Genomic DNA, 25717 nt, shown 5'->3' on the forward strand with positions numbered 1-25717 from the left:
ATCATTTTTAATACTGATTGAATATTTTGTGGAAATATTTTAATACCTAAAGCCTATATGCAATAGACTTATAAATCTGTTTTTAATAGCAAGTGCATTATGTTTTGGAAAGAGTGAAAAATGAGAGATGGCATCTGTGTCCACAGCAAACTGTGTTGTTTTCCCTCCCTCTCTGAACCCACTCTGCCTCAGCTTTGTCCACCCCAACCTCCTTCAGCTCTGATCACCTCAAGTTAGCAGGACCAGTTTCCATGCTTGATGTAAGCCAAGTCCTTTAGCTTTTGATTCAGTGTCAAAAGTGGTGAAATTTTAATACTCTGCATTCTTGTCCACAAGAAGTTCAGCTGTTGTGTCCCTTCAGAGACAATAGCAGATTGGGTCATTGCCATAGAGGATAGATGGGATAACTTGGAAAGGTGAGCTTGGCTGAAGATGTGTAAGGTGTCTGTTCATCATGCAGCTGTTCCCTGAAACTGAAGTTTCTTCTTCCCTCCCATCCCAGAACAAACATTCTGAAGTGCTTGATCCTAGGGAGCAAAGATGTTCAGAGCTGTAAATGCAGACTGTGGGCAGCTCTGGTACAGAAGACTGTATGTACAACACAGAATCATTGAATCCCAGACTGGTTTGGGTTGGAAGGGAGCTTAAAGCTCATCCAGTTCCAACCTCCTGCCGTGGGCAGGGACACCTTCCACTAGAGCAGGTTGCTCCAAGCCCCTGTGTCCAACCTGGCCTTGAATACTGCCAGGGATGGGGCAGCCACAGCTTCTCTGGGCACCCTGTGCCAGCGCCTCAGCACCCTCACGGGGAAGAACTTCCACCTTAGATCTAACCTGAACTTGCCCTGGTCAGTTTGAATATTTTAGTGAAGAAGGGGGAATATAGAAAGATAACTGGATGCACTTCATGCACTATAATTACATAGTAATATAACAATAATGTAAAATGGGAAATGATTTTAGGAAAGAAATATGAATATACAGGTTTAATTAATATTTTTTGCTGTTGCAAGGCAGCTTTTAAGCAAGCCGGTTGCTCCTCTCCTCTCCACCCTGGTGAACCAGAGGACTTTCCCTCCCTCTTAGCTCCTATCATTTCTATAGTTCATTGCCTGTCAGCCGTTACCAGGATGCCATTAACTATCTGCTGACTTCTCTTGTTGCTTCAGGTAGCAGGCAGCACATTGCAAGCATTGCTGTTAAAATAAAACCTCTTTGTACTCAAATGACCAATTAGGTTTTTCTTTTGCCTCAGGATACTCAAGAGCTTAGTATATGCCAAAATGTTTTCTGTGTGCAGAATGTAAGGCCATTTCAGAGCAGGTCCAGCACTGGAAATGAGCCATTTGCATTCACCAGCTATGCCGTTATGCGCACAGTTAATCTGGGATGATATCAATAGTCCCATAAAACCAGCACATACTTCAGTTCTTAGGTACATGTCTCAAATCAGCACCTACCTTCCTCTGATGTCACGGATTTGCTGGTACATTGTTCATGACCTTGAGTCTCCTGAGCTGGCTGAGCGATGGAGGGAGTAGGAAAGGGAAAGAAACACTGATGCTATCTGCCCATGTACGTTGTTAGTGCTGAGGTTTTCAGGCATGCTTCTTGTAATTTAGTGTGATCTACCTTGTACTTGCTGTCAAAAACTCCCAAAGTGATTTTCCTCACCAGATCTGAGCAGAACACATTTGCAAGGCCCAAGTATATTCTGTGTATCTGAAAGGGAAATAATGGGGTTCCTTGGTTGTTCTGTATCATGGAAAGAATTCACAGCAATCCCAAATTTAGTGCAGTTCAGAGCAGAAATGGGCAAAGAAAGGATTCCACAGTAATTTTGTAGAGAGAATCTACCTCCATGTGACAGAAATCATAGAGTGTTTGGAAAGGACCTTAAGATCATCCAGTTCCAACCGCCTGCCACAGGCAGGGACGCCTTCCACTAGAGCAGGTTGCTCCAAGCCCCTGTGTCCAACCTGGCCTTGAACACTGCCAGGGATGGGGCAGCCACAGCTTCTCTGGGCACCCTGTGCCAGCGCCTCAGCACCCTCACAGGGAAGAGCTTCTGCCTTAGATCTAACCTGAGCTTGCCCTGTTTCAGTTTGAACCCATCACCCCTTGTCTTATCGCTGCAGTCCCTGATTGAGAGTCCAGCATCCTTGGCATTACAGAAAGGAAATTGTATATTTCACTTCTGCTTCTGTTCTATCAATTCTAGTAATTTTATAATGATCTTTAGCATTGTTGATTGGTTTGAAATACTCTGTATGTACAGTATTAATAATTTTTTTAGTAATTAAAATATGGTGACTCTTTTCTTACAGAAGCTTTGATGTTGGGCTCCATCGCTTTCTGGTCAGGTAAGCCAATGCTTTTTTAGACTTGGAATTCCATATCAGAAAGCATTTCTATTGTTGTGATTACAGATGGCTATGTGAACCTAATGCTACTTGATATTTTCTAGAGCAAGATCCTCTTTTGTCATCCGTGTATGTATTAGTTTGAGAAACTTTAACTCTTTGGCTTGGCTGTCTATCCAATGACACTCTCTAAGGAACCTCTTCAGGTGTCCTCCAGGAGAACCTTGACTTAGGAATTTTCAGTGCCAGTGTTCTACTCGCTCCTGAGGAAATCTTGTATTTTCTTGTACTGAAGAAAACCATTCAAGTGTTTTCCACTGCTATCTCAAGCACCTTCTTACTTTCTACCAAGGACTTGAATTGTATGGAAGAATGTCACTATGGAGCATAGCATTTTCCTCCATAGAAAACCTAATTGATTTGATACACTGTGTTCTGAAAATGAATAAGGAAGGTGGAATAATTGTTGCATGTTTTGTTTGCTGACATTTAGAGGAATGCAGTGATTAAAGCAGGACGCTTCAACAAGAAGAGGGAGGTTAATGCATTTGAATGCTACTCTGAGGAACTGGGTTTGCTGTTTGGAGTTCTTTTGTGTGAGCAAAGTCATGGCTGTTCACTAAGAATGGGTTTGCATTCATTTTTAATAATATATCTATCATTATCTACTGATCTTTACGAAGAAGTGTGAAAGGTGAAGTTTGTCTTCAGGCCCCTAGAGAATTCACTCTCTTGATTGTTTCATCCCACTAAAATGTTGCAATATCCATCTGTGAAGAGCTTTCTTTGCCTTGGAAGAATGAACTCAGTATGTGAGCCAGAGCATGCTGTTTGGGGCCCACTGTAAGCATCAGGTGATGGTAGGTTTTCCTTAATTTGCCCTTGCTACTGAACTCATTATTTCAGGTTACTTACAAAGACTCTGTAAGCTTTCACACTCATTGAGTCCTTGTGGCCTTAATGCAGAAGGTCTGATACTGATTCACAGACTCCAGAGCTCTAACAGGTTGGTCACTCCTCTGGAGCATTTTGTAATGTTTCAGAACTCTTCTGCCAGAAAACATGCTTTCACTTGCTTCATACAAAGAATGGAATAAGATTTGTTGCTGCATTGGTTTGCATTCTGTGGAGATGCAGTATTGGAGTTGTATGCTTGTGCAGTCCTTGGACCACAAATAGCCATTGAGTCTGTGTGAGTTGATTCTTGACAAGCCAGCTGTGGCTTCTCTGCTGTGTGGTGTTCTAACCCTAGCTTTAAATACTTCATTCTCAGTCTGTCACCCCTGTTAGCAACTTGGGGAGCCAACAGATACGTTCTCTGTAAGTGTGCTGCGAAGGAGGAAATACTGTTCCCTTCTGTTATAGCAGTTTGAGTTTTGCTTGGGTTTCCTTAACTAAAAAAAGCATTGTTTTCCTTGTTTAGTAGATGACTTTTGGACTAAGAAACAGAGGAGTTGGTGTTATCTCTGCTGTTGGTCTGCCATGTGACCTTTCAAAAGTTACTGCCTTTGGTTTTGCAAATTGAGACAATCTCTGCTCCTGAGAACCTGCAGATCTTCTCCTGTGTTCATATGGTGTCTGTCATAAATTGACTTCTTTACAGCTTGGTTTTCTATGTGTGAAATACAAACAGTGTGTGTGGGGGTAAGAAAACCCCAAACATTTAACAAAGCAGAGTTGCAGGAAGCGTTGAAAATCTACAGATGGAGATCTAAACTGTTCAAGAGATCCTATATTGTTTTAAATACAAGGGCAGCACCCTGCAGTGGGTGCGGAGCCCAGTCTGATGCTTTCAGATATACGGTGTAGAGCCAACAAAACTAAAAGCACAGTTAAAACTCTGCTAAAAGGACAGTCTGTGCCTAATTACTTATTGAAGTGCTGCTGGAAGGGACTAGGGCTGCATGTAGCCTGGCACACACAGTCAATGGCTTGCCCAAGTGAAGCGTAACACAAATGTGACGGAGAATGACAGCTGCACAGCTTCTGTGTTCTTAGCAGAAAACAAATATTAAATCATTCCTGTCTATCCATCTAGCTGTGTCTTGAACTATGCTTCTGATACGGTTTTTAAGATAGCTCAGGTATAAAAATCCCATCTTTTTAAATGTATTATTGGAAGTTGTAGATATACTGAAGTGGTGGTTACTGGCTTGGGCTGAACTGGGCTGTGGGACTAGACTCCTAATCACTTTCCTTGCATGCTGAAATTGTGCTGGCGTAATGGAACTACTATTTGTGAAATTAAAGTGCAGTAGAGTATGGCAGGGTCTGGGCCTTTGTTAGCTACACCATAGTGTTTGAAGTAGGGATTCTGGAAATCCATGGGGGAAAGATTGGTAATTTTGTGGTGAAAACTGGAGCTTGATATTGCCCGTTGAAAAGGTACTGCCATACTTGGAAGGTCATTTGCCCATTGTTTTCACACAATGATAGAAAAGAAAGTATTTTATACTACTTTTAGGATCAGCAAATGTATTAATCAGTGTTATTTAAATCACACAAGTACTATAGAAACAGTGATTTTTTTTCTTCGTTGTGACTACAGGGAGAACAAACGTTTCTCCTAAATCTGAGTGGTCTCAGAGTGGAGCAGTGGGTGGATTTTCAGATTTCAAAATGCATGAAATAGCCTTTAGGGTAGCAGTTTAAAGGGGAAAGAGCAAGAGAGAGACTGCTTGGTGCTGTTTGCTCACTGGAGCTATTTCATCCAGGCATTTCATCCAGTGCTGAGAATGAAATCGCAGGCATATGAGAGTATTTACTGTCCTAATGGCAAAGAGTGCTTCCTTTAGGGCAGTGCTGATGAGGGCAGTGGAGAAGAGTGACAGTTCCTGGAGGCATGATCCTTTTGAAAACTCTCCATGCTGTCAGCACTGCTGTGCCTTTGAAGAAGAGTGAATTATGCTCCTCTCAGTACAGATCTGACTTTGAAAACAGCTGCAGGACCACGCACCCCTAAAGTCTCTCAGAAGTGTCCATCTGCTAACAGTGCTCGCAGCTCACCACATGCTTTGCAATTACTTTGGCTTGTTTAGAGCTGCAGGTTATTTAAGTTTAGCTTATTACCTGGTGCAAGGGTTCTCCAAATACGAAACTGGAAAATCATCCCCTTCTCTAGTTTTCTCAGATGAAGCAAGGCATAATTGAGCTCTAGCATCAAAATGTAGTGTGTGCGGCCACCTCTATTTATTTTTACCTAGAAACACCTCCAGGTAAGGGCAGTATGGTCCCGTGGCATAAGAGGGGTTGTTGTTCTAAATAAGGTACACCCATGGAAGAAGGTAAGGAAAATTCTGTTCATCAGCTGGCTGTTTTCATTCTCTGTGGAACCCCTCACAATTCTGTGCTACCCAAAAGAATACCAGAATAATGTTAATGAACTGATAGCTGGGGTTTTTAAAGTCAGGTTTTTTCCTTGGTATTCTACTCTGTTCAGAAAGAAGCTGAGAGCATCAGTTGCTGTGAGGTCAGACCTTTTCTGAAAGTGCAGAGATTTGCTCCCAAAAGGCATCACAACTTGTTACTGAGATGGTGAGGAGTCACAATCTAAGTGTAACCCCTATGAGAAATGTTGACTCACTGAAAAGCTCAACAGTATTTAAGCCACCCTGAGCTGAAGACATCTCTGCCCCTGCTTAAAGCCACAAGCAGTTATCACGGTTTTGTTTTTAAAAACAAAGCCGCTCAATCCCCCAAAATGTCATAACAAGAAGAAAAACCCCAAAACCAACCAACCAGAAAAGCCCCCCTGAAACTCAGTTCTGAGATTGCCCGTTCTCTGTAGTGCACCCAGGTCTTTGAAAGTCAATACCTGATGCAACAGTCCCTTTCACTCTGTATTTCATTCTTCCTCCATTGCTAGGTGTAATCACCAGAGGTGATTCTGGGCTCCAACAGATAAACACAGATTCCCTGCTGGGGTGCCACATGGGATGTAGCGTAGAGCACTGCACTCTTTTGGGGGCCAAATACCAGTGCTAATCCTATACGGTCTCTCTTTGCTGCTGTGTTGAATGTGGTTGCCCATAAAATACTATTCATGTTGTAATATACTGGAGTTGGGCTAGAGAGCACAGTATTAGAGATTCCACTTTTCTTGGAACAGGATTGATAGAAGTATTTGGATAATCACTTTTGCCTTTGAGATCACTGAGTGTAAAGTGCCACAGGGATGCATCCTTTCTTCTCTGCTCTGTCAAGAAGTTTGTCTTTCTGGTTCACTCAGTGTCCTGGTCACCCAGTCATCCTTACTGCATACACAACAATGGGAGAATGTTTTGGGTTTGAAGTGACCTGTAAAAGCTCATCTAGTTCAAACCCCTATCATGAGCAGGGACACCTCGCACTAGAGCAGGTTGCTCCAAGGCCTGTCCAACCTGGCCTTGAACACTGCCAGAAATGGGGCAGCCACAGCTTCTCTGGGCACCCTGTGCCAGCGCCTCACCACCCTCATTGCAAAAACTCTTCTTCCTTATCTAGTCTGAATCTCCCTTCTTTTAGTTTAAAACCATTACCCCACGTAACTTTTCTCTTTTGCCATAAAATGGCCACAGTGGTACCTGCCCACACCTGCCTTCAGGCACCTTGTAAAAAATGTGGTCTATTCCAAATGAGGTTAATCCTAACTGCTTTTGCCAAATCTTTGTATTGCTTTGCCTGCGAGTCCCAGATGACTGGTTGGAACAGATGTGTTTGACTTTTAGGTGTACGCTAGGGGCAGCCACGGAATATGCAGTACTCTAGTGTAACATGCTATATGTCTCTAACAATTTAGGTCTCATTTTTATGACTTGGATCAGTGGTGGCACAAAGGTGCTGTATTAATTAAGCAGCAGTGTATATGGGTGAAGGCAAGCAGGTTATTTCTATCTGTGATCATCAGAGTAACATACAGGGTAAAAGACTGCTAGAGATGTGACACACTGCATCACAAGTGATGCGCTAACAAGTGACAGGACAAGAGGAACTGGCCTCAAGCTGCACCAGGGCAGGTTTAGATGGAGCTGAGGAACAATTCCTTCCCCAGAGGGTGCTCAGGCATTGGCACAGGCTGCCCAGGGCAGGGCTGCAGTCACCGTCCCTGCAAGTGTTCACACCTCGTGGAGACGAGGCCTCAGTGCCATGGGTCAGTGGTGGCCTTGGCAGCGCTGGGGAACGGTCGGACTGGATGAGCTTAAAGGGCTTTGCCAGCCCTGTTGATTCTGTGATCCTTCCTGAGGAAGGATTCAGTGATGCTGGTACTTAGGTCACCACGTGCAGATGTGTGTGGGATATGTGCAACTGAATGTGAATTTGCCTCTGGGTCTTTTCTGCTTCCAGTCCTATGCCTTTAAACCAAGTGAGGTGTAGCAGGACATGAGACTCTAGCAAATATTGACCAGTCTTGACTCCCTTGGACCAGCATGAGCTTCTGACACAGTGCAGATAAAGCCAATGGCAGTAACAGAAGCAGAATTTTCAGTCAAGGGTGTTCAGCTATGAAACAAACTTCAAAAGCAGACTAAAATGGAAGCAGGCTGTTTCCAAGGTATATTATATAAACCTCCTTTTTGGACAGAAAAGCCGCACTGTAACAATACTTCCTTAGCCAGGAAGCTAAGAAGAACAAAAGGTGTTTCTTACTGTCTTGTACATCTAGTGATGTGGATGTGGTGTGCTGGAGACAGCCCTTGGAGAGACTTCATTGAAAGTTTGTGATGAAGTTAGCACATTGAAAACTCAAGTACGTATTCTTGTTGCTAATAAAAGCAATTGTAGTTGTCACTGGATGTGATTCAATGGCTTTGTGTCCAATTATTGAGTAGTTTTAAGGTTAAAGTGTTTATTCCTTTGAAGAGACAGTGGTTTTAGCTTAGGAATTATTTCTTCTTCAAATTTACTCTCAATATGGGGCCTTAGGGCTTCTGCAAAAATCATTTTGAAGTTCTAAAATACAGAAGAGAGCAGCAGTCTGTCAAGACCTCTCCATGGAGAGGCTGGAAGGTAGAGCTGCTCTTAAGCCGTATTGCAGTTAGGTCCTGCGAGCTGTGTCAGACCCACTGGCGGTTTTGAGGTGTTTGCTGGTGGGGTGAGGTTTGAAGGGGTGTCTTGCTTAGAGCAAGACTTGATCAGACAGTAATGAAGAATGGTGCTGAACTGCCTCGGAGCAACTGCAGCCTCTCAAGCACCTTCTCAGAATGAAACCTTGTTTTTTTAATGAGAGCAAACAATCTGTTGTTACAAAACAACGCACATAATGTTGTTACATGAGCATCAAGTGTGCTGCAAAACCAAGGCTGGCTTTTGTATAAACAAACCTGAATCTTTATGTAAATGTTATGTAAATGTGACATTTAACTTCAACTGTTGGAGCGGGGAAGTTGGGCTTAACAATGTACAGAGCTCCTCATGTTTATATGTTGCAACTGTGAATTAAAGCAGTTTGTTATTTTTGTTGCAGCGTATTGGAGTCACTATCTATGAACAAGAAATAAGTTTGTGGAACATGAGGTGCTCTGAAATTCAGTTCAGGCTGCTTTGAAATAATTTTACTGAGTAGTTTAATGGAGCTGGATCAAAGGTTGTATTTCAGTGTAATAGAAGTAGTACATGCCCTGCAGTCTTGAACCACCTGACCTTGGAAGGATCCTGAATTTATTCCTTGTGAAGTCCAGCGAATTATGTCACTGGAACATTTTTGTCCCTGACTGACTTTAAGGGCCAGAATGTGGCTGGAGTTTCAGTGTGATTTCAGTCTGAGGGACTTTACACCTTTTATAACTGAAGCAACCCGTATTTCATAGTCTCACCACTGGGTATGTAAGATACATCACTTATATTAAAAATACTCTTTGCGTAATACTTCCACTTTAGTGTTAACTACACCACGTGTAAAGGTTTCACATGACCTAGAGTATAAATTCACAGGTTTCTGCTTACCTTAGTTTTTTTCTCTTTAATTAATTCTCTTGTCTTCTTCAGTTTGAATGTTGTCTTATTTTCTTCCACATGTTGTGATCCATATTTGTACCCCGGCATGCTGAGAGCCATGGTTACAACTTCCAAATGGCACGATGTGGTTGGTATAAGCTTCAGTCTCAAAGTTAGTTCATGTTTTATGTTTTAAACGTGTTTCAGAAAGCCACATGCTTTTTCTGTGTGATAGTATATTGGAAATAAGATGGAGAGCAGTCCTGGAGAAAAATATGGGGGACAAAATAGGATGGGAAGAGCATTCTTTTCTACTCTAGCTTCTGGCAAATCAGCTGTGGGCAGCGCGTCTTAGCCAGCACATGCCTCAGACTCAGCCGTTGTCATCTGAATTGCTTGCTGCTCTGAGGTTACCTTTCATCCTCCCCTTCAAAAGAAGCATGCTAGGAGCCTGCCAGCCTGCCTTTCCTGCCTGCTCTAGTGTGTTCTCTCTAAGCACATGCACAAGAGCTGCCTGGCAGCATCCACAATGCTGCGGTTTGTCTTTGTTTTGCACTTGACTTGTACCTAGCTAAGCTTGGAAATGGATGAAGCTTTGTGTGTTTCAGCTATGTTTTTCCATACAACATCTTTCTCTGTGTCGCAAAGGTGTCAGGGAGTGACATGGGAGTCCATAATGCTACCATTATATTCCTTGAAAGCCAGTACCATATTAGGAAATACGTGTCACAGGAGATGCAGTCTATTATGTGACTGCCTCTGCTTTTGTGCATTGTCTTCCTGACAGTGCTGGTTCAGGCAGTAGGTGGTTCATCCGCTATATGGGATTGTAGGAGCAGCTGTTCAGAATAACCTATCTGGGTTAACAGTGAAATACAGTGGAAGACACAATGACTCCCATTGTCCTTGTGGGCAGGGAAGTGTGCATGCGTTTCTCTTCCTTGGCTACTTGATTGTGTGATGTGTTCTGAATCCTCTCCTGAAGAATCCCAGCTCTTCGGCTCATCTGTGTGCTCAGGGTCAGCTTGCTTGACTTTCCCTGGGTCCAGAGCGTTCTTGAGGTAGTTGCTATGTAGTAGGTCAAAACAATAACACCTTAACTTTAATCTGAAGTCATAAGTTAACGTTTTCTCAAATCATGATGTCCGGATAGTACATTATCAGATGTGCTACTGAAGTAGATAGCTTTACTGCTTATTTTATGGCTGTGTGGTAGCATGCAGCATTTCCAGTCAGATCGATGCCTCAGTAACATGTGTGGCCATCTGTATGCTATCTGCCTTCAGTCCTTGTCCTTCCGAGCTCCAATATTGGCTCTAGGTTATCTGAATAGTCCAGGAGAGTTGATAGAGTTAAGGAAGTCTGTGAGTTTAAACACCTACCTTAAAGGAAGGTACAAAGAGTGGGTGTGAGAAACAAATCTAGAAGAGGGGAGGAAAAGCTGAAGGCAAGAGGCTTGACAACTCCTGTCTGGTTACACACAGATCAGGGGATTTGAGGGCTCCAGTGTGGAGGTAAAAATACTTTGAGACACCTCAGTGGTGACATTAGACCTTGATATCTGTGTATCTGTCTGCAGCTGTATTGATGTCAGTATTAAAGCCCAAGTAGAGGACTTGGCTGAGGTTATTTACAGCAACTGATGGCAATGTTCGTGTGTCTGGAGTTGTAAAGCAGGATACCTGGGAGAAGGCAGAGTATGCTTAAAAGGTGCTGCCCATGTGGGATGGGAGGCGTTTTAGTGGATGTCAAGCTGAATAAGATACCATATTGAGAGCCACATTATCTCTGGAACGATGCCTAAGTGGTGTGTGGAGTTGCTGAGTGGAAATCACAGGCCACTGGTGTTCTGGAAGGCTCTGGGATCTGTCTGTGGGTGCTGTTCTGGCTGACTGGTGGTATTGTGACCTGAAGTGCAGTCCTGGTTTCACTGTGGTCTGTGGGAATTTGTTGAGATCCGAATTTCACCCTGAAGATCTCTCTGTTGTTTTTTTTCTTTCCATGGATGAAGCAGGATAATGGTCATCCCTCGTAAAATGCATGGAGATCTATGGATTAAGAATGCTATATAAGAGCTCAACACTGATATTTGCTATAAGCTCTTTACATAACATCAAGAACAGATGATAAAACAGGACAGGAAGTAACGATTGGATCGTTCTATCACAGATGTAAATTTGGGTTAAAAAAAAGGAAGTAGTGTGATTTGTTGCAGGCTGTATGTGCTCTTCATTGCATTTACTTGGGCGGATTACAAGCATAAATAGGAAACTGTAGTAAAAGTGTTCTATTAAGCAGCTGCAGTAAAATATATGTTGTTTATGAGGTGCAGTTTAAGGGGAAACACTCCTTCCCTAGCTCCTAAAGAAATTAGGCCATGTGAATCAAAATCTCATGCAGGCTTCCATACTAAAGGTCACCAGTAAATAATTGGGTAGAACTCATTTTGGAAGGAATGAGGGTCAAAATCTTAAGCCTTCTGTTTATCTTGCTGTCTCAAATAAGAGAGTGAAGGAACATGCTGTAGGTTTCCTAGTATAACCTAAAAATGTAATTGCAGTAACACCGTGGAGTGCTGCAGAATGAGCTAAGGTCATGGCAGCCCCAGGATAATACTTTTGATCAGCTGTCATACAGTTCTTGCCTGCTTTCTCCTGGAGAAGATTTAGCATTTTCTTGCAAGCAGCGTAGCTGGATATGTGCAAGGTACCTCCACTTCGCAGGCAGGCTCTGCTGCTCTGGTCTCTGTGAACAGCAAAAGGTAGTTTGCTTGCCTGAGTTACGCACTTATCCCACACTGAAAAAGCAGTAAAGAAAGCAGAATTCCACCTTGAGTGATGTGGAGAGAATCAGGATGTATAAGGAACAAGTATTGCTCTGCTCTTTTTTTGTGAATATTGATATTATATAATGAACATTATCTTTAGCCATAAGGATAATGGCATCCCATGTGCTAGTGCTTTTCAGGGACAGTTCTGGTAGATTTAGAGATTATTGCAAAATGTATCTAGCATTTTGGTTCAATGAATTGCTTTTCAAATCTGGATTAGACTATTGCTCTGAAAATATTAAATAGTAGACATTTACAGCTTGCTAGTGAGGTGGGGTAGGTTTAAATACTGGCCTTAACTGTTTGACCAGTGGGTAGGGAGCTAACGTTGCAATATAAACTTCAGTAGTGTTTTTCTTCGAGTTGTGCCAAACTCAAATATCTCTAGACAAGTAATATAGATAAAAATACATCAAATACCTTTTCCTGGCTGCCTAGAAAAGGGGAGCCTGAGCAGGCCGTTTGGTGCCCTCACTGTGTAGCAACAACTCAGGAGCAGATCTTGTTGAAAAGTAACCTAAGTGAAGTTGATCCTGCCATAGAGGAGAGATGAGCTGACCTCTGCAGGACTCGCAGTTGTCTAAAAGGATAACAACTGTGCTTACCGATAGGAATTTGAGCAAACGCACAGCAGCATGACATACAGAAATTTGCCTGTAGGATGGTAGACAGGCTGATAGTGTTCAAGCTGCAGTAGCAGTTTCCAGGGCGCTTCTTGGCTAGGACACAGCAGGAAAAACATTGCTGCTTAGAAAAATGTGTCTGTCTCAGTCTCTATATGCTATTTAAATAGACTGTACTACTTGAATCACCATCCCTGGTGGTATTTAGACAATGTGGAGATGTGGTGCTTAGGGACATGTTTTAGTGGTGGGCTTGGCAGTGCTGGGTTAACAGTTGGACGCAGTGAGCTTAAGGGTCTTTTCCAACCCAAATGATTCAGTGATTCTACATATCACTGAACTCAGTACTGCAGGACTGCTTTCACTATTGGAGTCAGTTTCATTGCTGTGTGATGACTATACATACAGGACCTAAGGTGAAGTGCTGCCTTTAGCTGAAGGAAGCTGATAGCCAAATACTGCCAAACTTTCCTGCACTGGGGACTCCATACAGAACTTTGAGGCTTTTGATTGCGAGTCTGGAGCCTTCCCAGTCCTAGTGGTTGCAGAGTTCCTTGTCATTCCTCCCCCGAACAATAGGAAGCCTATTTCTACAGGAGGTCAAAATAAAAATGACCTGATTTAGATGACATTTTTTGCTGAGAAGTGCTGTTATACAGCATTAACCCTTCATTTAGGGTGATGACTCAAGAGGAACTTCTTTTGCATTAGAAGTGGTTAAAACTGCAGCTGTCGAAATGGATGGAGCTTGAGAGCAGCCTGTGGTGGTCAGTTTTAGCTGACAGCCAAGCAGGAGCTTTTCCTTCTAAGTGAGACACCTGCAATTTTTGTATTGGTCTCAAGGCAAGGGATCTTCTTCTACTGAAAATAAATTATAGATTAAATATTAGTAAATAACGATGAGTTAAGGACTCTCTCTGTGTATGGTCAGGAAGGGTTTGTTCCATGTAATGTCCATGAGAGCACCAGGAACTAGTAGATGTCAGTGTGTCTTTTAGAGCTTCATTGGACAGTCAGCTGATGAAACAGAAGTGACATCTGGTAGGAGCTTTCTGGAATGTAGATCTTAATAAATATTTCATTTCTTCTTGTTTATACTGTCTTGTAGTTGTTAAACTATATAAACAGCAAACTGGAGATGGTTAACCAAATAACCATGGAAACCTGCTTCATCTTCTTTCTCTCCCTCTCTCTGTGGAAGTGTTTTTCAATGATATTTATGGTTTCTTTTCCTCACTGTGATTTGAACTGAGCCAACAAAATAACCAACAACTTAAAATACATTTTTATGGGTTATCTAGTCACAACCAATAAGCCAGTGTTTGTATGCTCAGTATAAAGAGTTCATATTCGTACTGTTTATTTGGAGTAGCACTGCAAGGATGAAGTGGTACCAAACAGTTGTCACTTGCTAGCAGCAAGCCATGATTGGATAAAACATATTTCTGCAGTTCTGAAGAGTGGCATCTTCAAATTGCAGTAGCTTTTTCCCTTGAGAAATGCTGGATGAGGAAAACAGATAAGCAATCATTTGAGGGGTTTATTGCTATTTCAAGCAAAGGAGAACTAGCTTGACTACAATCAAAGCATCATTAGACAAAATTATTGTACCTTTTGAGGGGGAGGGATTCTGAAATGGGAGATAGCACCTCCACTGTGAAGTAATGAAGGTCACCTGAAGTCTTGTTTAGTTCCTTAGATTTTGGGAGACCTTCCTTTGGGGAACCTGGTAGCTTAGAGCACAAGCTAACGACAAGCATAAGAGTAGCAGTGTGGCCCAGCGCTCTCTTTGCTAGCAGTCATCAGTGAGCACCTAGCAAGGACATGTCAACAGCTGAGTCAAGCCTTGGTGGGAAGCTGTCTTCAGCAATCCGTGGTTCATGAACTTTTAGAGTCAGGAACGGCATCTTCATATGTGGTGGTCTGTAGCATATGCTGGCTCTGTGGGTTTAGACTGGAATTTCCTCGGTGTAGATGAAATGCCCTCTGAGGAGCGGGCTACCTGCAGCACTTTGTTCTTTTTGAGCAATCCCAGTAGGAGCTGCAGGCTCTTGGCACTTGTAGTCACTGAGCACTTTGTAAATGGGAGAAGGTTGCTTGCTTTCTGGATCATGTAGCCTACTGTCAAACTAAAGGCAGGTTCTACGGAGTTGAGCATCCCTGAATCTGGAGAACTGAAAGAACATGGATCGGGAAATAACATTTTATGGTTAGAAGTCATTAGGCTTTAGTACTGGAAGAAAGAAGACTGGTACTAGGTATAATTTCCCTTCTCATTGATTCCTTACAAAACAACAATTGCAAATATAAAATATCTATGTTAAATAGTTGGAGACAATTTTAAGAAATATTTAAGTATGTAAAACTTTGGCAATGCTTCAGATTCATGTTTTAATTCTGGACTGTTATTTCAAGCTGAGTCTCTGGATGGTGGCATGACAGTAATTAACTTCAGCTCAGCAGAAAGGCTCAGTGGTCTTCAGGTTTTGTCAAATGAACAATTGATTTCAGTAATATAAAACCGAATCTTTTTTCTTGGATGAAGTTTCAGTGATTAGATAAAATGAGATATCAATTACCTGAATGCTTTTATTATCCCTTGACTTCTCTGTCTTGGAGTTGGAGAATAGTGATCTTCCAGTGGTCTTGGAGCATTACTGTGTTTGAATGCAGCACAACCAGTACTGTATTAGTCTGGTTCGGAGAATTTCTGTTGCCAGGATTTCCATCACTTTTTGTCTCTGCTTTCGGAATCATAAAATCGCAGACTGGTTTGGGTTGGAAAGAACCTTAAAGCTCAACCAGTTCCATCCCCTGCCACAGGCAGGGACACCTTCCGCAAGAGCAGGTTGCTCCAAGCCCCTGTGTCCAACCCGGCCTTGAACACTGCCAGGGATGGGGCAGCCACAGCTTCTCTGGGTACCCTGTGCCAGCGCCTCAGCACCCTCACAGGGAAGAGCTTCTGCCTTAGATCTAACCTGAACTTGCCCTGTTTCAGTTTGAACCCATCACCCCTTGTGCTATCGCTGCAGTCCCTGATGAAGAGTCCCTCTCCAACATCCTTGTAGCCCCCTTCAGACACTGGAAGCTGCTCTGAGGTCTCCACGCAGCTTCTCTTCTCCAGGCTGAACAGCCCCAATGTTCTCAGCCTGTCTTCATATGGGAGGTGCTGCAGCCCCTGATCATCCTTGTGGCCTTCTCTCGACTTGCTCCAAGAGGTCTGTGTCCTTCTTATGCTGAGGACACCAGCCTGCACACAGTGCTGCAAGTGGAGTCTCAGCAGAGCAGAGGGGGCTGCTCTTGCTTCTTTTGATGCAGCCCAGCACATGGGTGGTTTCTGAGCTCAAGCACACACTGAAGCTGTGTTATGTTCAGTTTGTCATTGACCCACCCCCCAGCTGTTATGGGTAGCAGTTCTAGTTCATTCAAATATCCTTCTTTGCAAGGTTTTCCCTGTCTTCTCCAATTCCTGATTCCAGAACAGAGTATTTGTTAATGCTTTGAAGTGTCTGATCAGAGCTTTGCATGACTGAAGTTAAGGGCAGAAGTTATAATGAGCAGTTATGCTATTTCTTATTCATGGCTTTGCCTTTGGTTTTGGTTTGTGGTACTGCAGGGCATTGTCTTACACAGATTTCCAGTTGCCTATATGAGTTGTTAGATAAGAATTAAGCCTGACTTCAAGCAAAAAAAATTGTATAGAAGCAATCAGTACTTCCCTTCCGTATGAAAAATAGCCTTAATAGGGATAAAATGTTGACTACACCACGTAGGAATTGCTCCTGCAGGCTAATCTCTTACCTGCGTTCTCCTGGAGATGTAATATCAAGAGTATCTGTGGGGGTTATTTTGATTCTCAGAAAAGAACAGTGTCGAGTTAGCACAGCTATAACCAAGGGAGAAGCTGTGATTGAGTGGTCTGTGGCTGAATTTCTGGGCACGATTTGTGAAGAAGAGTTATGGCATGTGCCAGAAAACCTGCACATGTGGTGCAGTGATACATGGATTGCTCAAAGTAGACATGATCTTACTTAATGTTACCCAGTTAAAAGCTGTTTTGTGCTAGGAGGCAAGTATCTGTATTACAGAACGTTAACCTTCACTGCTTTTTGGACAATTCTTAGGGCAAGGTGTGCAAATCAGAGGCATAGTGCTCAAAAGCGTGTTTCCAAGTGTGTCTGCTTCCACATGTGCCCTTAGTTCCTCTCTAAATTGCTTTTGTGCCTCACATTACTGGTTTAAATGGGTTTTTCCTCCTCTTCTCTTGAACTGAGGAAAGACGAAAACTGGGTCCACCTCAAGCAGGGAGCAGTGACACAAGCTTTGATGAAGTGCTGTCAGGGAAAGCCTGGAATTATTGTTCTCAAACTCCTTTCCCCTTAAGTGTGGCTTATAACAAACGGCTCAGGAAGCAATATCGAGGCAGGAGTGTCTCGCTTCAGCTCATGGTGTCTCTGAAGAGTTCACAAGTAAATTACAGAAATAATGAGTGCTTTCATTAAGGTATTTCAGCTGTGGAAGCAAATGCGGTGGAGTTCCATGCTCTGCTGCACAAGTCAGTTTTAGGATCAGGCTGACAAACCGTTTAATCACAGAATCATAGAATGATTTGGGTTGGAAAGGACCTGAAGATGATCCCCCTGTCATGGGCAGGGACACCTCACACTAGACCATGTCGCCCAAGGCTCTGTCCAGCCTGGCCTTGAACGCTGTCAGGGGTGGTAAGTTATTTCTCTTGCATCCACAAGTGCCTCATAAAACATGATCCAAAGGCAGTTGGTGCTTCCAAGAGCAGTGGGCTTTAATTCCTCTTCACTTTACAGAAACTATAGCCACAAAATGTACAAATAGGCTGAAAATTGCCATTGTTTGCTTTTGTTGGTGTCTTTTACCCATGCCAAAGGGTAAATCATAACACTGGGCATTGGAGAAGCAATTCCGCTGTATGCAGGGGGAGAGTGAAATGGTGGAGAGTAGGAAGCTGGTGCGTGGATTGAGTTCTGACAGCGTGGCAGGCTGGGCTTCTTTGCAGCAGATGGCATTAAAATGTCAGAGCATTAAAATATGCATGTCAGGAATAGGATTGGGCATGTAAGAGGTAATTATTCCACAGAAAAGTGGTATTTCTATGAAAGAGATTCTGAGAGGATTTAGGATGGTTGCGGCTGTAATTAGCTATGGGAGGCTTATCACCCTGTCTTTCAGGCCTGGCAGGAGGCTGCCACAATTGCTTTAGTTAATAGACTCTCAATTATTTAAATAAAGGCAGAAATGAATAAATCTTCCAAGCCTGCCTTTCAGATCTGGGAAAAGAAGACCTTTGCTTGGAAAAGGTCTACAGAAAGTCTCTTTCCAAGTTACTCAAGGCCTGCTCTGAAGTAGGTTTGTGCTGATCATTTTAGGCACGAGTATTCTTCTCAGCTGCTGTCCTGCATCTCTGCACCCTGTGCTGTTAGAGCAGGACCATCTCTTTCCTGATCCTTAAAGCTCACTTCCGTTTTGCTGTCAGTATCGTGCTAACGTCTGGATTCTGCAGTCCTGGGAAATCATACAGGCTGGCCAAAAAGCACTGTATTGATAGAGAAACGTGGTGGGTTTATCTTGCAAACCCAGCAGGTAAGTACTGCATGCTGAGTCCTGTCTGGCTGTGTTCTGGGATGCAGTATTTACATACTGCCCAAACTGATGGGCCTACTGACTATTGTAGGAGTAGGTGTCTGTGTAGGACTCTCTAATGTGTTGCCTATAGATGCAATTTCTGCTTTACTTACTTGCCTATAGGTATTTTTTTTTCTAACACAACACATCAAAGGCTGTGACTTTGCATCTGACTGAACCAGGTTTTTGGCTGTGAATCCTTGTCTCACATAGGTGCCATGGGACAGTTTTGTGTCAGGAACATTTGGCTCTGGTGACCAGTTTTCAGCAGTCTGGCTGTTAAATTCTGTTCATCCATCCTCTCCTGAGGCTTAATTCGTCCTTATGTGTTATGATGGGTCTCTAGGCCTTCTTGTGTGTGTCCTCCGCAAGTTCTTGTTTTAATCCAGAATTCCTGCCTGATGAGGCCAGTGCACTGACCTGTGTTACTATCTTCTGGACTAAGAAACGTGAAAAGCCAATGGATTCTCCTTGTCCCTACGTTTCCTGCTATTGTGGATGCTGCAAAAGAATTGTATAGGATTCGTAAGTTGATTTAGGAATTTTTCTACAGCCAGGTCTTGTATTATTTGGTTAATTTTAGTATTAGGATCTCAATCTATTAATTGCTTGTACTATTAGTCATTGAAAACCTCTCATTGTATCCTAAGGAAGGTAGCTTCTAAGCAGGTAACCGCGATAGCCTGCGTTACTTTTAACTCAGTGTTCATACCAGTCACTTTAGCTACGAACTGTATAACTGAGAGTGAAGCTTTCACTGTTTTTCAGTCGCCTTATGACTGTTTGTCTTGAACTAGCTGAGAAGTCCTCCAGTGACCAATTTTCCTTTGGTTTCCTTCCTCCTTGTTTGCCCAGCAAGTTGCACAAAGGGGCAGTTCAATCACTGCACTGTGGAAGCCATGGGAGAAAAGGTGAAGCAATTGTTGGCTTGATTGTTGTCTGCTTCCTGGGTAATTACCCTGAATTCAAGCTCAGATTGCTCTGCTTGGCTCTTGAGGGTTTTACCCTATGTATCAAAGACTGAGATGAAAGAGTTGAAGGATGTTTTAAATGGGACCATGTTGTGAAGCATAGACTCATAGAATCATCTGGGTTGGAAAAGCCCTTTAAGCTCATCCAGTCCAACCATTCCCCAGCACTGCCAAGGCCACCACTGACCCATGGCACTGAGGCCTCGTCTCCATGGGGTGTGAACACTTGCAGGGACGGTGACTGCAGCCCTGCCCTGGGCAGCCTGTTCCAATGCCTGAGCACCCTCTGGGGCAGGAATTGTTCCTCAGCTCCATCTAAACCTGCCCTGGTGCAGCTTGAGGCCGGTTCCTCTTGTCCCATCCCTTGTTCCTTGGGAGCAGAGCCCAGCCCCTCCTGGCTCCATCCTCCTGTCAGGCAGTTGTAGGGAGCCATCAGGTCCCCCCTGAGCCTTCTCTTCTCCAGACTGAACCCCCCAGGTCCCTCAGCCCTTCCCCATCACACTGTGCTCCAGGCCCAGCACCAGCTCCATTGCCCTTCTCTGGCCCGGCTCCAGCCCCTCAATGTCTCTCTTGTAGTGAGAGGCCCAGAGCTGAACACAGGATTCGAGGTGCGGCCTCACCAGTGCCCAGCACAGGGGACAGTCACTGCCCAGGCATGGAGGTAAATTATGTATATGGAGGGTTTTCTTTTATAATTATCCTTCCCTTTCTTAGACTTTTCCAAGCCCTCTGCGTATTTATACTATTAAATAGTGGAGATGCCTATTAAGTACCTTACCCTGGGTTTAAGAACTGTAGGTTCAATATCCTACTTTTGATGTGTTTACAGAATTAGCTGAAATTCTCAATGTTGAAATGGGCTGTTTTCACTTAGACACTATTACATAAAACTTTGTACCAGTCATCATTTTCTGGTACATCATGAAAATTTACTGACATCTTATTTGAAGCGCATACATCTAATGAATAGAATTACTGAAAATTGGATGCAGTAGCCTTTGCTTGTGGACAAGAAATAGGATTACACCATATTTACATAATAGAGAATTCTATACAGCCAAACATTATCATCTTATGCCTCCTTGCTGTCAGTCCCAAATTTGCCTGAGACAAAACAGGTTGTGAGGCTTTCAGCTTGAAAAAGGAAAATTGCCAAGGAAAATCACTGAAAGTTGCTGAAAATCGTAGTTTAGTATCATAGCACTGAGGTGACTTTTCTGGTGCAGTGCGAGTTACTTTAAGTTGCTTCTGTAGCTTGTGCTCCTCTGGTAGCTGCTCTATCTCTGCCTCTTAAATCAACTTTAATTCTTTAGCAGAACCTGTTCCAGTGCATGTAACAGTTTGGAATTTTGAGGGTAATGGGTAAACTCATTTGCTGTCTCTTTAAAACATCTGATCACGTACTCTCGCTCTTTCTCTTTTCCTCATTCTCTGTCAGCTGGGTTTTTTTTTTAGCCTTTATCATTTCTGCCTCTCAGCTTTTGGTTTTGCCCCTTAGCTGGTCTGCTTAGTGCTGTGATGCCCTTATCTAGCCGCTGTCTCAAAATAGTTCTTGATGATGACAGAGTTCAAGGCCAGGTTGGACACAGGGGCTTGGAGCAAGCTGCTCTAGTGGAAGGTGTCCCTGCCCGTGGCAGGGGGTTGGAACTGGATTAGCTTTAAAGTCCCTTCCAACCCAAACTATTCTATGATTAAAACAAGAACAGTAGTAAAGATGGCCAGCAATTCCAGCTCATTCCAGTGTCTGCTCCCTGACAGTGAGTCCTGCCCTGCATTCTTCCCAGTCTGTTTTCTTACTTTCCAAAAGTCCACTTCATTATCTCCCATGTAGGGAGCTGGAGTGGGTGTAGCATTGAGGGACAGTGGATGTGGCATTGTGGCTCTTCTGGAAGCGTTTCTTAAGTCCCTGTGTTTTCCATGATATCCTATGAGAAGTGTTCCTATATCCTGGTGAACAGTTCAAAGTTCTCTGCAAATCCCTGTGTTGAGCAATGTATGTGCATCCAATGCATATGAAACACTGAAGATGTAAGCTAGGCTCCATATGGTTCATGCAGGTTGTTTGCTTTTAGTGTAGTGGCTGGTTTGGGTGGCATCATAGGGGCAAGCTCTGCTCGTTCTGTCAGTAGAAGGTGTTTCGTGTTTTCCTACTTCCAGGGTAAGTGTTTTAAATCCAGTTACAAATGATGAATGATTGGTTTTACCCCTGGAAGGGTGACTTTGAGGATGGTTCGTACTATCCCTGCAGCAGATTGATTTAGGTTGTTTACAGCCTCCTTGTCGTCTTTGGTTTTTTCTCCAGTGAAATAGTATGTTTATAGGCTGTCATTATGCCATGTTTCATATCTATAGATGGCATCCCTATTTTCATACACAGTTACAGAAGTATAATGGGTAATATAATAAGCAATTTCCTCCTTTGGTGCAGCCAATTACTAACTCATACAACTCAAGAGTCAGGGGAGGACAGGATAGGATTTGGGACTGGATTCTAGGGCAACATTGCTTGATTTTATGTAGGGATTTTTTATAGATTACTTTTTATACCATGCAGATAGCCCTTAGCTAAGCTATCTTCAGCAGCACAATGTCTTGTGCCTTTGAAATGATATTGTTACACTACAGAGTGCTCTGGCTTATCACTTTGGTTCTTGAGAAACTTAGGTTTCTAGCTTGAGTACCATGGTGTGATGATGTACATGCTATGGCCAGTTGGCACTGAATACTCTAGTGTGGTTTTCACTACCATGGGCTTTTACTGACATATGAGAGCTTGTCTGCATTCTCTATACTTCTGCCCTACTAAGCACTAGTCAAGTTCAAGGTTTTGAGCCCAGTATAAAGCTCTAGAAAGCAGATCAGGGTTAGTAACCCTAATCCTCAAAGGTAATGAATCCTTCAGGGTGCAGGTTAAAGATGGTCTTTTCAGGAGATTATTCTCTCTGGCACTATAGCCATGGTTTTGTAGTGAGCACCTCCCCAAACTAAGGGCCATGGTATCACCTTTTAGTCTATAGGCAGAGCAGGGTTCTCAGACCTTGCTTAATTCATATCCAAATGCACTTTGAAAATGGGTGTACAGTCTCCCTCCATGCCATACTGCTATGCTGTATTGCACACATTCCCTCTGTGGTGAGTGAATGAACTAGATAGAGTATAGTGGTTTGGTTTTGGTTTTTTGTTGGTGTGCTTTTGTTGTTAATGAAGTACCAGAATGAATTCAAATGCTGTAGTGATGGGGATAGGGTAAGTGTTTTTATAGAACAAGCAAGAATGTGGTTTGACAAGCACAGACTGTTTCAAATAAAACACAGAACACATACCAGTGCCTGAAAACAACTTTGGAACAAGCAGAAATCATTTGAGTCTGGTTTTTAATAGCTATACTATCCTGGATCCCATATGACATGCAGAGAATAAACAATATGTTAAAATGATGTTCAGTGTAACTTTCTTGTCTGAGTGATGTAAATGGAAACAATAGAATCTGCAATGTTAATCATTACAGTTATGACAAATGTTCTTTTGTTTACCTTTTAATCTGATTGAAATCTGATTTCATACGGGTTTCCTTGACTCTGTTTCATGCAGACAGTGTAAGGAAAGCTTTACTAAACTTTCCCACGGTGAATGTATAGAAAGCTTTACTGAAGAGTTCAGTAAAGAGAGAATGTGGACGAGCTGAGTCCTACCAGATCAGGTTGCATACTTTAAAGGTGTTCTCCTATGCATTTGAAGAGTGGTTGCAACGTGGTAATTTATCTACCTTGAAAGCAGCTCTCCCTTCCCAAGTGCGCAGAAGGAAAGGTACTGCACAGATTTTAACTGGTGCCTCACCTTGCTTCCAGTCAGCTCATTCTCGCTGGGCCAGAACACATTATTTCTCAGGATGCAATTTTTCAGCATAATCAACTTTCAGCTTGCAAGCAGTCTAAAATCTGCTCTTTCTAGTGTACAAGCAGTTCTTAAGACCTACACATGGCAAGGTCACTTGCATTGGAATAATTATGATATCATTTGAAAATATAATTACCATCTGGGCAGTAAAGCCATTTCCATCATTATGGGTCAAATGGCAGATTTCAAAGATACACTTAATTTCTGTATCTCATTCCGTCTTCATCTCTGCTTTAATTTTCATAAATTAAGGCTTGTATTTAATTGCATAGGAAAAAAAGATGCTGAAAAGGAACAAAAAACGCGGTGGGTTTTTTTTTTCCCTTCTGCAGTTCATTTCCACATAGAATCCTTTTCGTGTTGTTTTCTTCATTTCTGCAAAACTGCTGATGCAAACAAGAAGGTGCTTCCAAATGGTGCCAGCACAGTTGGCTACATCCTCATCTGTGTTTGCTTTCACAGATGTGTTCAGTCACTTACTGTTAGATGAAGCTGATCCCAGTGCAGTGCAGTAGGGGTTAAAACTTTGGGACTATATGTCTAAATAAAGTGGGTTTGGAAGTTTGTTTAGTCATGTTTTATCTGTTGTTAATGTTGGAATCATAATCCCTTAAAGCCTAGAATTTGAAGGTGAACATGTCAGGCAATTACTGTCTCATTGTGATAAGAGTTCTCGGTCATGTTTGAGAACTTGAATATTCTGCATGTTTGATCATCTCTTGGCAGCAGCAAACATAAGTGAGAGATACTGAAGTGAGAGGTACTCATTGATGCCTACCTCTGGACTGGTCAGGTGCTGTCAGTAAAACATTCTCTTCTTTCCTCTCAGCTCTTTTTCCTCTCTCACGTGTGCACGCAAAAATCTGCATGGACTTAACTGAATGATAGGTGGGGTGCACAGGCCTTGCTGTGCTCCTTGGTGCTTTGGGAAGCCCAGTTCAGCATTATCTGGCAGTAAGCCGTGAAGTCTTCCTCTTTGTCAGAGGTGAAACCAAGATCGCACTGTAAAATCCTGCCCAGTGCTTTCCTGCCAAAGCATGAGAGATGGTGAGTGTTGAGCCAGGGATGCAGGATATGTGTTGAGGATGCTATTGCTGTGTTGTGCAATTGTGTCATGCTGTTGTCCTAGTTTGTGACCTTTTCAGAGGCAGAGGTGGGATAGTTGAATACTTTACACTAAGTGCTGGATCTGTCTGTGTGCTTGAGATTTAACGACTGGTAATCCTAAGGTTTGGGTTTTGAGGGAATCCTCTAGGCATGGTAACTAAGAGGCAAGTTTTCAGCATGCAAAAAATAGTATGTCTGCAGTCTAGGAGTCTGTAAGAAACAGCAGAAGTGGTGAGTGTTAGTTACTACTCCTTTGAAATTGAAAGCTTCGTTAGCAGATTTGGGTACTACATGCTATTTTAGTACATGCCTAATGTTAAGTGTGTACACGCTGTCCCAATTAAGCGAGATGAGCCTATGCTTGACATGAGATCAATGGAGTTGTAATTCCATAGCAATGGCGTATTTAATCACTTGTTTGTTCACAGAATGGCTCTCAGAGCCAGTGACAGCAGAACAGCGGTTGTACTAGAATGGTTTTATCTGAACTGGCAAAATGCTAAATCTAAGTAGAATCATCAGGTGTAAAATCTGAAGCACGGCCAGGACAGGCTTGCCTTGCATGTCAAACACTCTATCCAGGCTGCTGCTGGAAGGTGGATACAGTCTACAGTCAGTCTTCCTCAGCCTCACAAGGCTGAGTGGTGTCGTTGATCCATGCAGGATTATGTACAGAAAAGATGAGATACTTGGATTCAGGAAAAAACTGTTTGCTGCTTTATTTCTCACTGTAAGGAGTGTGGAAAGAGGATGCTGTTGTAACTACTGAATCTCAATGACTAGACTAGAAGTGGTACTGACATAATGCTGGGATGGTTTTTGTGTTCCACTTCAATTTTAACTAAACCAGCACTGGGGTGGATCAGATGCTGGTAATAGATAACACAGTAAAGAGGTGATGCAGTCCATCTCTTTGTCTTGTTTACACCCAGTGCAAAAACCCTAAGAGACAGGTATCAAGCCTGCACGGTCTCAAACTCCTCTGCCTCTCTCCTAGCAGACTGACATCTTACTGCTTATTTGCAATATGTTTGTGTCACACTGCCAACCAGCTCTTTCCTGCAAGGGGCTGAGTATTGTTAGAGGTTATCAAACACCATTATCGAGGAAATAAATGGCTTTTATTTCCCTTTTCTCTCTTTCTTGAATAGAGGACTTGGCCCACACTTCCTTTGTCTTTGGAGCATACACAAAGTATTGGATACATGTTTTGTTCACAAACCCACAGATCTATCATAAATATATTTTCTTGATAATCTTACCTTTCTGAGTTAGAATGGAGCAGCATGGTGGTGTTTTGTATTGCTGTTTTCCTTTAGAATGTTCAAAAGCAGAGCAAAGGTGCATGAGGGTAGAG

At 42.9% G+C, this 25717-nt stretch overlaps 1 protein-coding gene across 1 annotated transcript in view; it reads left to right on the forward strand.

Moving 5' to 3' along the window:
* Positions 1-25717, forward strand: part of HHAT (hedgehog acyltransferase) — a gene marked incomplete at both ends in the record, with an annotated part of 141422 nt that overhangs the window by 30865 nt on the left and 84840 nt on the right. The window contains one exon of the mRNA XM_080614991.1: positions 2327-2362. Coding sequence (XP_080471117.1) covers positions 2327-2362 — 36 coding nt within the window. The remainder of the gene's footprint in view (positions 1-2326; positions 2363-25717) is intronic.

This window comes from Psittacula echo (genome assembly GCF_963264785.1).
Source record: "Psittacula echo genome assembly, chromosome: 4".
NCBI lineage: Eukaryota > Metazoa > Chordata > Aves > Psittaciformes > Psittacidae > Psittacula > Psittacula echo.